Source organism: Labeo rohita, chromosome 1 (genome assembly GCF_022985175.1).
Source record: "Labeo rohita strain BAU-BD-2019 chromosome 1, IGBB_LRoh.1.0, whole genome shotgun sequence".
In the NCBI taxonomy this organism is placed as follows: Eukaryota; Metazoa; Chordata; class Actinopteri; order Cypriniformes; family Cyprinidae; genus Labeo; species Labeo rohita.
Window position 1 is genome coordinate 49,868,776 of NC_066869.1, and position 14,328 is coordinate 49,883,103.

Below are 14,328 nucleotides of genomic sequence, written 5' to 3' on the forward strand. Positions count from 1 at the left end.
TAACAAACTAGATGAGCTTTCGGTGGATGGCACATCACCATGTTGTTTTATTCAGTGAGGCCAGTGATATATGTGCCATTAAATCTGGGGAGGATCATATCTAGTACATGCATTCCACACAAAAAAGGCAGTGGTAACTGTAGCGTGCACTAAAGTGAGTTATTAAAGTGTGAACGTGGTGTGGTGTCATTAAAAAAAAACTATCAAAGCTGAATAAAACGATTTCTGGAATCTGAGGGTGCAAAATTTTTTTTTAAATAATCACCTATAAAGTTGTCCAAATGAGGTTCTTAGCAATGCATATTACTAATCAAAAATGAAGTTTTGACATATTTACGGTAGGAAATGTACAAAGTATCTTCATGAAACATGATCTTAATATCCTAATGATTTTTGACCCTTACAATGTATTTTTGGCTATTGCTACAAATGTACCCGTGCTACTTAAGGCTGGTTTGGGCTCCAGGGTCACACATTATGATTTTACACTAACAGTAACTATAGCACAATTTTTTTTTTTTTTATCATGGCAACTTTTTAGTCCATTAATATGAGTTTTCATAATGCATTCTGGTGTTCCCCCATCCTCAATGCTGAGTATGTGGTTAGGCCTTGAGCGAGGGTGACTCTTGTCCCAAAACATGCTTGTGTTATTTATAGTAGCAGACGAGGGCAAGACTCAGAAGTGGTCCAAAAGTCTCAAAAAGATGTAAAAGCAAACAAAAAGGACAGTTTTACGTTTAACTTCATTGTCATTATAGAGTTCAAGTACAGTGCGCATCTAAAAAGCACAGAAGCGCAAACAGCTTGACGGGGTTTTTAATAAAAAAGATGCAAGTTGGCTCATTTGGCACAGGTTGCATGACATTAACTGCATAATGTGAAACAACAGTTGCTTTGGTGGAGGAAAGCTAAAGTGTGAAAAATGGCATTCAGCGGTGCCATTATTAATGCTGTTAGGATGACTAATTTGGGTGACATCTTGCAATCATCGCGACGCGACCAAGCTAGAAAGCTGATTTTGACGCGACGGTTTCGCTGTAGACGCCGTGTAATGTGACAGTTCCCGCCCGCTTCATGACGCGCCCGCGCTATCATCCAATCAGCACACGAGAAGCCATTCCAGCGCCCCTCCCCCTCGAGAAACGGTCGCGTTTGAGCTGTGCGTTCGCGGCGCGCTGTTCAGTCCGGTGAGTCACCGTCCGCGCTGGAATACAGAGAAAGAGAGAGAGAGTGGCGGATAACGAACGGAAAACGGGAAAGAGCTGGAGCTGCGAGCATGGCGGTCGAAGAGGAAGGTCTTCGGGTTTTCCAGAGTGTCAAAATCAAAATCGGTGAGTTCTGGAGCGCTTTCCAAATTCTGACTGACTGAAATCTCACGGGCGCGCTCAGCGCGCTCACTGTCTATTGTGAGAATTGTGGATGTTTATACAAATATACACAAACGAACGTGTCATTTTGTCATTTAGCCTTTAGCGCAGATATATATTTTGGTCATATCACACAGTGAATAATCTGATAAATGTGTTTGAATGACGCCTCAGCTCAGTCTGAATACAGTGAGCCTCAAATAGCTGCACATCCAGATGCGCGAAAACACTGATAAACGCGTCTTCAGATCCTTATACTCGTCCTTAAGGTGTTTTCCCTCACACAGACGCAGATTAGAGCACAGATGTGTGTGTTTGACTCCAGCTGTGGATGTTTAGAAGCAGCAGAGCATTTTTAGCTCTGGACTCGTAAACGATAAAGGCGTTTTTTCAGTGTGTTCTGCATCTGAAATCATTTACACAGGCATTGCAACAAGTACAACATGCTGATGAAATCATTCTTTCCGACTCAAACAGAAACGCATGTGATTTTCTTCCTGGACAGACAGACAGACAGACAGACAGACATGTGTGTGTGTTCTCAGATTGACTGCTGGCATGTGGTTTGACTGATGTAAACATGATAAACACTGGGAAGATGCTCTTTGTGTTTGTCTCTTTCAATTTCTATTTGAGTGTGCTTGACATTTCAAATTGCACATTTCTGTGTGTGTGATGTTGTTCTGTTTCTCAGGTGTACACAGGTCTCATGCATGGGGTGAGTGTGTGTTTACTTCTGTCATTGAGTTGTTATTTGACTCAGATTAAAGCAGAACACACACACACACACACACACACACACACACACACACACACACACAGAGTCCTGCAGGTCTAATCTAATCTCTGTACGGCACAGTAAACGCGCTCTGGCCGCGGGAGTGTGCGGCACCCGGGCACGTGTTTGGCTCTGAGCGTCTGGTTCTTCATTTCCATATGTACCACAGTGCAGCTGAACACATTTATATGAGCTCGTCTAACTGCTTTGCATTTAAATATCACTCCGTTTGGTTGTGCATTGCAAAGAAATGGTGTAGAAACAATTAACGCAAGACTTTACTGTATCGCATTGCCTCTGTATTTGCACTCTGCATAACAGTAATAAAGTTCAGTCTAAACTAAAACTTGAGGCTTTAATATATAATGCATCATATGTGCCTTGTAATGCGTCTCATAATGTAACCACATTTATAAAGCATTACAATACTTATTTATGCATTAAATACAGCTTTAGAAAGTATAGTGCAATGACATGACAAACAACCAATTTCAGATGTAACAGGAATCTGCAAATATCGTAATGCATTTTAACTTTGGTTACAAATGTTTGTGAAAAGATATAATGCATTGTAATGCCCATTATGAATACCTTTATAACGTATTATAAAAAAGGCTTCAAGTAACGTGTTACCCAATATTAATTCAGAAATTGCTTAAATTAGCATCACACTGAACTAAACATGAAATAACGTTCATAAACAACGTGTTAGAATCACTTACCCATACCAGGTTTATTATGGTTTATTATATATATATATATATTTTTATTTTTTTTTGCTATAAAATAAAATAAAAAACTCGTACTTAAACTCATTTTATTACAGCTGGTTGCCAAAGCGACATTCCTAATTTTCATTTAACTTGCATGCACTAAAATAACAGAAACTAAAACTAATATAAAAATGAATAAATCAACATATAAAAATCACCAAAATGGAAAATACAAACAAAAAAAAAAAAAAAAAAAAAAATATATATATATATATATATATCTGTCAAAAATGAGATAATGATACTGAGTGAATGCTCCTGACACATAGTATACGTCCATCAAACATCAAATACTTTTACTCCAAACTCGCTAAATTCCGGCCTCAGCCCAATCAGAAGTGCCAGTACTTACATAGAAACCTAAACAAAGAAACCAGAAAGAAAAGCTCATTTTAAAGAAATACGTCAGATGGATTTAGCTGGTTTTGCATCTCAGATCTCTTCAGATATAATTATGTTATTATTATTTTTCCCTACTTTAAATGCATAAAACGTCTTTATTATTATTAACACTTAATAAAGCTGTTATTATTATTAACAGACAAAGAACTCCACTGTGGCTATACTGTGGTATACCGATGGAATTGCATGGTACTTTTATGGTGTTTGAAGAAGATCCCATTTGAATTAAATAAACTTTGACCATAATACTACGGTATTTTGGCAGGAACTCTGTTTACTTTGGTAAATGTTCTTAAGTGCAGAATTCAAAGCATTTGTTAATGTTTTTAAGTCAGAAACAAACGTGCGATTCCATTAATCTCCACTTTAGATTAAAAATGTGTTTGTTATTATCATTGTGTTATTTATTAAACTTATAACACTTATGAGCAACAGTATTAGATTGATAGACACATGGGAGCAAATCCATTTGTGCCTGATTTGTGATTGCGATTGAGGATTGAGGATTGTTTCCTAACATCCTCACATCCCTGTGTGGCAGTTTGGTATTTTTAACACGATTGCTTCACCAGTGCTTTACATGATTGCGCATGTTTTGGAGAAGTAGCCACAGTCGGACGCTTCACGTCACGCACCTTTGAACAGCAGAGGAAACCAGTGAGATCTTTGAGAGAAATCTCATCTGTGGTAGATGTTATCGGCGGTCACACCCTGCTTTACAGAAACTCTCGTGTCCAGTTGGTTGGGCAGATGTACAGTAACGTCTGTCTCTGTTGCATTATTAAGTTGTCCTTGACTGATGGATGCTTTTTGCTTTAATTTTAATGTTGTTGTAGTTATATTGGCTGGAAAATTGCATCAGATCTGATGCTGAGAGCATCTGATGTTTCGTTTTAGCATGTGAAATATCTGGATGGTAGGTTTACAAGTTCTAGGTAAAAATCAGTCCCAGTCTGGTGAAAATGAGTGGGATTTTTACATCTGTTGCGCTGTGTAACAGCTGTTTCCAAATATGTCTCCAAACACCCGTCTGTCATTGGTCAGTCCGTCAGATAGCCTCGCCCCAATCTCGTGTGAATGTCTGAGCCTGAAGTTGAGAGTCATGTCGCTCAAACAAACAGATCATCAAGCAGTGTTTCGCTCTTCTGAACATCTCAGAAGTCACTCAGCAGCTGTATTGCATTGCTCCAACTTAAAGTTATTTGTCACATGCAAACCGTTCATAGACAGCAGAGTAATTTTCTGCACGTCCGATTGTGGAGCACTTCTGAGAATAATGGTGTCACGGTTAGCAGACTAAGATTAGGCCGATGTGTCGACGGAAGGAAGCGGAGGCTTCCCGCTCGGTCTCATACTTTTATGGAGTTTCCTGACGGAGCTCGTGTCTAGAGGAAACGCTGTCGGGCTTTCAGGGGTCAGGAGCTTCTGGAAGAGGGAGCGACGAGGAAACAGGAAACTGCTCCAAATCACTTCCTGATTTGGCCGAATGAGCTGCAAAGCTGCTTGTTTTTCCATATTCCTAGGAAGCAGCGGGATAATGCAAACCAGATGGAAGTTCACTTTGAATGTCACGTGAACAATCGTGAATTTGTGTTGCTGTTTCCGTCTTTCACTCACATTTCAAATCATCTGTGACTGCACTTACTCTCGTAATTCTTGTGGTCATGATCTTGTTGTGGACGATTAATGTTAGAGCTGCACGATTAGTCTATGACTATGGAAATGCGAGATGCATAAACCATCTTCCCAAGCTATGATGATAATTGAAACTAAAACAGCCACAAATATTAGTAGTGTCATTTAAAAATTATACAAATAATAATAATAATAATAATAGTATATTAAAATGATTATTTCATCATAATAAATAATGATATTTTTATTATATTTTCTGAACTAGTTGTTTTATTTTAAAATGAAATATTAAAATATTTATTAATATGAATTATTTAATAATACAGTTGTATAATAGTAATACTAATACTTTTATTGTTTTTCTTAAATGCTTAATGTTTTATTTTACACTGAAATATCACAACAATAGTAATATTTCTTATTTTTAAAAAAATATTTTATTTGATATTGTCATTAATAATAGTACTTATAATAATAATTGTGTTTTATTTTATTATATTTTTCTTAAATACTCAATATTTTATTTTACACTGAAATATTACAATAGTAATATTTTTCGTATTTTTTAAAATAATTTATTTAATATTGTCATCAATAATAGTAGCAATAATAATAATAATTGTATCTTTATTTTTATTATATTTTTCTTAAATACTCAATGTTTTATTTTACACTGAAATATTACAGTAGTTGTATTTTATGTAAATATTTTTATTTATTTATTTATTATTTAGTTTTGTGATATACAATCACATTGTTTGGCCAAATTGTGCAGCTCTATAGATAAGTACAGCAAACCAGTAGCTTTGAATTGCAATTTTTATTCGAAAAATTGCAATTCGGTTGTTTCCCCAAATTATGAAGAAAAAAGAACATCTTCATAATCTTTAATCAGAATGCAATAACTTGCTCTGAAACAACTTTTATTTTCAGCAGGCATAACTTAGGCCGTGCATGCCACTGGTTAATGTTAACTAGTAGTCAGTGGTGTGTTCAGTTGTTATTTTATGCTGTTGCTGTAGACGTCATTTTCCAAACGGTCGTTTAATGCTTGTTGATGTAATGAAGGCTGTAGTTTGTGCTGTTGAGGATGAGTGTAGTGAGTTAAACTGCGGTTCGTCCGCCGTTGATCCGCGCCGCCCTCAGATGAAAAAACGTCCCAGCGCTGCGTCTGAAGGAGGTCAGAGGTGCGTTTATGAGGAGTTAGGCCCGTCTGGCAGCACGCCGACCGCGTCTCTAGCAGGGTGTGACCTGACCTCTAATGACACGCCACTCTTTCTCTTTAGTAATGTTTAACACGGCTCATAGGGGACGTGATGTCACAGGCGCTGTTTATCCTTTAGAGGGCCGCCGATGAGTCAGGTGCACGGATTGGACTCGTTTTCCAGGAACACTGCTGAGAAATGCAGTGGCTTTGGAGTATTTGGGAAAAGCATCAAAGCGTAATGAGTGCAATGAAAGATTCGGTTTCCTGTCTTTGTGTTGCGCCCATACGCTAAACGTGGAGTGAAGATTTAGCAGTGTTTTCATGTAAATCTCAACACACGTTTCCTGTTGACATAATTAGACGTTCTCAAGTCTCCTTGGAAAATGTGTGTTGAAGGTGGATTTCTGCACGTTTCCACCTGCATCGTGTTCTTTCTGTACCTGTTTCCACCTGCCGCACTCATTCAGGTGAGGAAATGGCTCTCGCTGGAGCGTCCCAGTGTACATGAGGGCAAACAGGCGCACGTCCTTCAGGAGTTAACAGAGCAAATCCAATATAACTCTGTTACTGCACGCTTTATGGACCAGCAAAGCCATAATGGCAAGACTAGGCTACTAGGATGTGCAAAACAAGCTGTCTGAACAATTAGTTGAATGATAACACAATTTTTAAAACAATATATGCAACCCTGGACCACAAAGCCAGTCGTAAGTGGCACGGGTATATTTGTAGCAACAGTCAACAGTACGTTGTGTGGGTCGGCACCCATATCCTTGTGGTTAGTGCATCAACATATAGCGCAACTGAGTTTGAGTCGAGCCTTGAGGTCCTTTGCCTCTCTCCTCCCAGTACTTTCCTGTCAGCTCTCCACTGTCCTCTCACAATAAAGGTGTAAAAACCCTATAAATATATTATAGTATAGATATATTATATGATATATTGTATAATATATTATATTATATATGTTATATAAATACTATATTTTAATAATTGTAATTAAATGTAATAAAAATAAACAATCTTAAATACACTGTAAAAATGATTTTTTGAAGTTGTCAACAAAAATGACAAGAAAATACTCTTTTAGTTTTTCAACTCCAAAATTTCACATTTAACTCAGTGTGTTGCTGCTTCTTTGTAATTATTTGTAAATATAATTAGCAATTTGTGAGTGAAAATTAAAGTAATTCTTACAGTATTTTTAGTGTATTTATCTTATTTTCAGCATTTGAATTATATTATATTATATTATGTTATATTATATTATAAGCTGGTGTCTATTCCTACATGCTAGGAAGTATAAGATTATTGGAGTATATTTTACATATTATAAAAATATTATAATATTAAATATTTTAAAATATGATCTATTTTAAAATGCTATTTCAGTTTTTCTAATAAAAAATCATGTATAATTCATAGTGTTAATTGATGTAATTATTACACCAATTTGTTGTGTATTTATTTTATTTTCAGCATTTATATTATATTATATTATATTACTCATATTTAAACATTGATCAAATGTGTAAATATTTTTATGAAACATTTCACATTTCAGCTGGTTTCTATTTCTGTCATGCTGGGAAGCGAGAGGTTAAATTTGTTTAACGGATAGTTAGTCCTTTAACTTCAGCGCTATCATGTTCAGTGTATAATTTGCTGCTGTCTCACCACTGGAACTGCACTTTCTCATTTAGTTTGTTGCAGAATGATTGTAAATGTGTGTAATGACTGTCTGTCTCTATCCTGCACAGTCATTTAGTAAAGGTGACCTATGGGGGGGGCACCGTTACACCCGCTGTCAGCAGTCAGAGCATGGTTAACTAGTAAACTCCTGCTGGTTAATGCTGTTACTACAGCATTCTTGTCTTTTTCTGTCTGTGACGTCACAGCTCAGGATAGTCGATTGTGTATTTTCTCATTTAGAGAATGACTAATAGTTGGATTCTCAGAAACAAACTTACTGAAAGTGTGTCAACCTTGCGTGCACCATAAATGCATAAATGCAACGTGTAAATCAGTCCAATGAGGATCATCATCATCCTCAGGTTGTTTTGGTTTCCTTCTAAAGCTTGTGAAGGAAATGCCATTTAAACTCTACACCCACTTCCTGTTTTGATGCACGGCTTGTTGACAGTAATTGGGTGTAGCATGTGAGCTCACTCATGCCACTCTCTGACTTTCATTTTTTAACATCAGAGTGTTTGTGAAACCTGTTCGAACACAGTCAGCATTTCTGCAAGTCTGTTCGACGTCGCTTGTGGAACAGAAATGACACGCTGCCACTTTAAAAATGATTAAACATCCAAACTAAATGATGATGTTCAAGTGTGGATGTATGTTTTACATTAAAGGAATTATTCAAATTCTGTACTGGTTTCCTCAGACTTTATATGAATCCTTATTCAAACTTGTCCCGGCGGGTTTGATGTCACTGGTTCTCATGTGTCTCGTAACCGAACGCGTTGAGCAAAGTTTGAATATGTGGAAATGCAAATAAGATTTGAAATATAGTGAAGAGGAAGGTTTAAAAAATGAGGTCTGGTTTCTCACTCAAGGCTCTTTTACAGCACATGGATCTATGTTTTGATTCATTTGTGATGCTTTTTGTAGTCATACGGGTCAGTAATGAGATGAGGGAGAGTAAATAATGACTTGTGAACTATCTATTCCTTTTGTTGTGACCGGATTAAAGCAAAAGTTCACCAAGAAATGAAAATGAGCTGTAAATGTGCTCACCCTCGGGCCATCTGAGATGTAGCTGAGTTTGTTCCTTTATCAGATTTGGATAAATGTGTCATTCCATTACTGTCACACCAACGGATCATTTGCAGTAAATGGGTGCCGTCAGAATGAGAGTCCAAACAGCTGATAAAAACATCACAATAATCCATCAGTTAACATCTTGAGAAGATAAAAGCTCCAGAAAGAAAAAATCCAACATTAAACCGTTACTTAACTAAATATATTTGTGTAAATATGTATTTGTTTAGAGCTGTTTTGGCTTGTAAACTGTGCTTGGTCTGTGCAGATTTCTCTCCTGATTCAGACCAGACAACTTTTTAACTGGAGGAAGAGTTATTATGGATTACGAACTCTTAACTATTTTAGTTAAAATGTCTTAATGATGGATTTGTTTCATCTTTTGTCTTCTCAAGATGTGAACTGATGGACCGGAGTGGTGTGCATTACTTGTGGATTATTGTGATGTTTTTATCAGCTGTTTGGACTCTCATTCTGGCAGCACCCATTCACATTCATTGGCGAGCAAGTGATGAAATGACACATTTTTCCAAACCGGATGAACAAACAAACTCATCTAGATCTTGGATGGCCTGAGAGTGAGGATATTTTCAGCACATTTTCTTTTTTGGCTGAACTCTTGCTTTTGTAACAGTATCCGTTTGCCGTTTCTGTGACTCTGTTAGTGGGATCAGAGCTTGTTGAGTCTGTGGAACATGTGGCTGTTGTGTTGTAGGTCCTCGTGTCCCACTCATGCTCATGTTTAGAGACGTTAAACTACATCTTGGATGCAGTTGGAATTCCTTTCCTGCGATCTCATTTCCTGTCGTAGCTCTCTCTCCCTCTCTCTCTCTCTCTTTGTGTAGTGTGGTCGTTCTCTCACACGCCGATCACAGCAGCTCTGTTGTGTCTTTATCTCTGTCTGTCTTTATCTGTGTGTCTGTGTGTTTCAGGGTTTGTGTCTGTTATTGAAGCCGTTTGTCCAGTAATTGTAAATGGACAAAGTAAAGTGCATGATCTCTTGTGTGTCTTTGTGTTTGTGTGTGTGTCTCACAGGTACTGTACGAACTATTAACCTGTTTATTTGACCAGCAGATCTACTAGTTTAGGGATTTGCAAACATTCTCATCAGCTGAGCTCCCTTTTAGCTAAAATTATTTTTCAAGCCCCTCTGACAAGTTGATATTTCATATTCTAGTGCTGTCAAATGATTATTTGCGTTTAATCGCATCCAAAATAAAAGTTTTTGTTCATATAAAATATGTGTGAGTACTGTGTATATTTATTATGTATATATAAATAAACAAACACATGCATTTTTATATTTAAGAATTAGTTTATATATACTGTATGTGTGTGTATTTATATACATAATAAATATACACAGTATGCACATATATATTATGTAAACAAAAACTTTTATTTTGGATGCGATTAATCGTGAATAATCGTCTGACAGCACTAAAATATTCACATGTTCACGGCAAGTTTTAGTATGATTGATATACTATATTTTTTGTTAGTATTTTAAAATAGATTTCATTCAGATTTAACTTTTTTAAACATTTTAGCTAAAGTTGTAGTAATTTTGTTGAGTTTATCATTTTTTTTAGTTTTTGTTTTTTAAATATGAGTTTTTATTAATTTTATTTATGAGTTTATTAATTTTATTTATGAGTTTTTTTTAGTTTATTTAGTTTATTTTAGTACATCTAGTTAAAATAAACAAGAATGAGAAATGTTGCCTTGACAACTAGCTGAAATAAAAAAAGTTTATTTAAAAAATATTATTAATGAAAAATGTAGTTAAGGTAAACAAATAAAATGTTTTCATTTTACATAAGCGCTTTATTTTAATGTTTTTATTTCTAAATTATGTTATTTTTACATTTTTATTATTTAATTATATCATTAAAATGCATTTAAATTAGTGCTGTGAAAAAAACGTTTAATTGTGATTAATCGCATCCGAAATAAAAGTTTTTGTTTACGTAATATATGTATGTGTACGGTATATATTTATTATGTATATATAAATACACACACATACAGTATATATTTTGAAAATATTTACGTACATTTATATATTTATATTCTTATATTTTATGTTATATTTAATTTAATATTTTTAATATATAAACAACATATTTTTTCTTGAATATATACATGCGTGTGTTTGTATTTATACACATATTTATGTGTATATTTACACATATATTATGTAAACAAAAAGTTTTATTTTGGATGTGATTAATCACGATTAATCGTTTGAAAGCGCTAATTTAAATTTAATTTAAATTAATTAAAATACGATTTTCGTAGACTTATGAACCCTAGTTTGGGAAACACTCTTTTATTTAATCTGCTTCAAAGCACCACCAGTGATTAGTTGACTAGTTGACCATCCTACCGGTTTATTATCCATAACTGTATTCGTTTCCTAGCACAGCCTCTCATTATGAGATTTCTCTCTACAGTATTCCTGTGTGATTCATTTTGACCCGTTTAGCTGTTTTTCTTCCTCTGTCAGTATCATCATCTCACTTTCTCACTCTTCTGTTTATTCTTTCATCTCTCGAGTGTCTTGACCTCATTTCCTGTGTCTGTGATTTATTCTTCTCCACCTACCCGGTGTGTTTGTGTTTGCGAGGTCTGAGACACGTATGTGTGGGTGTGTGGAGGTTCATGAGCGTCTTTATGCATGTCGGGAATGTGTTTGTTGTGAGACAGAATTAAACGTAGCCTGACACTTTCAAATAAACACATAATTGAGAGAAGACACGTGTTTATCTGTAGGAAACATGTTTACTGAGTCACATTAAAACAGGTGGAAAAATCCCACATTGAGTCACTGAGTCTAGAGTCAGTGGAGTGAGTTCATATCAGTTTGAGACACGCGTGAGATTACTGGGGTCTTCTTGTCTTCCTTTTTTATCCCATCACTATCTAAGAGACGCTCCTGAGATCTCATGTGTGATTTCACTTTCCAAAGGGCCGCAGATGTAGACAGAGTCGCCCGTATGATGACGCACTGCAGCGGAAGGATATTTTGGTCTCTGAAACGCATTCAATTTCACACTCATTTACACTGTCTGTTGAGCCACAAAACAGGAAGCAGTTCCTGCGTTGAGTCTGTCGCCATGGCAACAAGCATGCGTTCCCACACACACGTCAGAGCGAATGTGTTTACAGATGTTTCATGTTTACGCCTCCGCACTGTCAGCATGATCCAGTGGGAAACGTTCCTCCAGCCCAGAATTTACAGGTCGAGTTTTGTTAAACTTTTGAGAAACTGTTGTTACATTGTGTAAGATTTATGATTTCAGTTGATTGGGCATGCTTTTTGAGTAATAAAATTTCATTTGCAGTTAAACAAACATTAAAACATTAAAACAGAAACAAATACATTCTGAATAATTTAAATGAAAAATAAATAAATAAAAAGGTAATCCAGAAAAAAAAAAAAATTAATTAACAAAAAATACAGAAAATAAGAGAAACATAATCCAAAATTTAAAACGGGGAAAAAATCTACACAAATTAAAACAAAACCAGAACAGAATACAGAAAAAAATCCTAGAAATTTAAAAATTGAAACAAGAAAATGGAATTTAGAGGAAAACAGACAAAAAAGTTCATCAAGACAATCTAAAATTGAGAAAGCCTGATCAGAATGTCTGAAAAAACTGAAAAGTTTAGAATGTTTTACAGTTTAGTCTAAAATAGTTTGAAGTTTAATGTAGTTTTAAAGCTTAAAGCTTAAATGTTTTGAAAGCAATACAGTCTGTCAGATGGATGCTGGATTGACATGTTGCTAGCATGTTTCTAGCATGATTACCAGGTCACTAGCTTATTGCTAGCATGATTATCATGTTGCTTGCATGTTTCTAGCATGTTTCTAACATGATTAGCATGTTGCTACCATGATTAGAATGTCGCTAGCTTGTTGTTAGCATTAATAATAAGTTGCTAGTGTGTTTCTAGCATAATTATCAAGTTACTAGCATGTTTTAGCATGATTAGCAGGTTGCTAGCATGTTTCTAACATGATAAGCAAATTTACTAGCATGATTCTAGTTGCTAGGTTTGGCTAGATAGATAAATATAACCATGAGTCCGATCAGTTAAAAAAGATACAGCACACTTGATCAGATCAGTCTGTAGATCAGGACTGAGTTCGGAGTTTGTAGGGTTAAAGCTCTGTGAGGAGTCAGTGTCGACAGATTTAGTCTCAGAAGAAGAAGAAGTTTCAGTAGCATTTCGGTAAGTTGACTTTCTCAAACCAACGTAAAAATGGAATTTGGGAATTAAAAAAAAAAGTATTTTATAGGGCCCTACTGTAAGCACATATGCAAACTAGTTGTCATTTTGATTGTTGTTTGTATGTACTTTTTTACATATTCAATGCACTGCTGATAAGGACACTGTTACTGAACAGCATTTCCTATCTAATGCTCATGCTTTAAAATGCCCAACACATCTATTTCATTTCTACCGAATTCAGGTAAATCATGTAAATCATTGCAGGTAGGAACATCCCAGCAGCATCACTGATGCATCACACACTGAGACTGACATGGACAGTGATATCACACACACACACACACACAGGCAGAGAAACACACACAAGACGCTTGTCCTTATGTCGAGAGAGGAAACAGATGCCGGGAATGGAGGGCCGCACTTCCTGTTTTGCTGTTTTCCTGTGGTCTGAAGTCTTGTTGCATTGGAGATTAATTGTGTTTTGAATGCAATGTTTATGATGTGTGTTTGTGTCAGTCATAATAAAAACTAGGTGCTAGGTTCATCTGAGTGGTTGCTAGAGTGTTGCTAAGTTACTGTTATAAAATGTTCTATAATATTATAAAACTTGATTTTTTTAATTTCCCGTTTTCGTTTGTTTGTTTGTTTTGTTTTCCTTGCATTTTTTCCTTTTTTCTTTTCTTCTGACTTTGTAGTTTTTTGTTTTTTTTTGCATTTTTGCATTTTTCTGGATTCTGTTTTTATTCTCGTTTTCATTTTTCTGCATTTTTCTATTATTTTTTCCCCCTGCTTTCTTTTTTCTGGATTTCGTTTTATTTCTCCTCCCCTTTTTCATTTTTCTGGACTTAATTTTAATGAAAAAAATTACATTTTAGTAATTAATTTAAAATGGAATGGAAACCTGTTCTTAATTAATTGACACATACAATTTAGCAACAGTTTAAAAAAGTTAATGATTATGGATTATGTAAATTAAGATTATGGATTCATGATTTAATACAAATTTATGATCAAAAACGGTGGTAAAATGAAGACAAAATATTAATTTCTTCAGTCTTTAATAACTCACGGACATATTTCAAGTCTTCTTGTGCTTCAGAATTCATATTTGATTAAATGTACCGCCCTACTTTTGATTTATTCATCCAAAGTTTG

At 35.3% G+C, this 14,328-nt stretch overlaps 1 protein-coding gene across 2 annotated transcripts in view; it reads left to right on the forward strand.

The window, feature by feature from the left end:
• Positions 1–1,166: 1,166 nt before the first annotated feature.
• rasa3 (RAS p21 protein activator 3) overlaps positions 1,167–14,328 on the forward strand; it is a 42,724-nt gene continuing 29,562 nt past the window's right edge. For both annotated transcript variants that reach the window (XM_051117111.1, XM_051117119.1), the window contains exon 1: positions 1,167–1,334. In XM_051117111.1, coding sequence (XP_050973068.1) covers positions 1,280–1,334 — 55 coding nt within the window. In that variant the 5' untranslated portion in view covers positions 1,167–1,279. The remainder of the gene's footprint in view (positions 1,335–14,328) is intronic.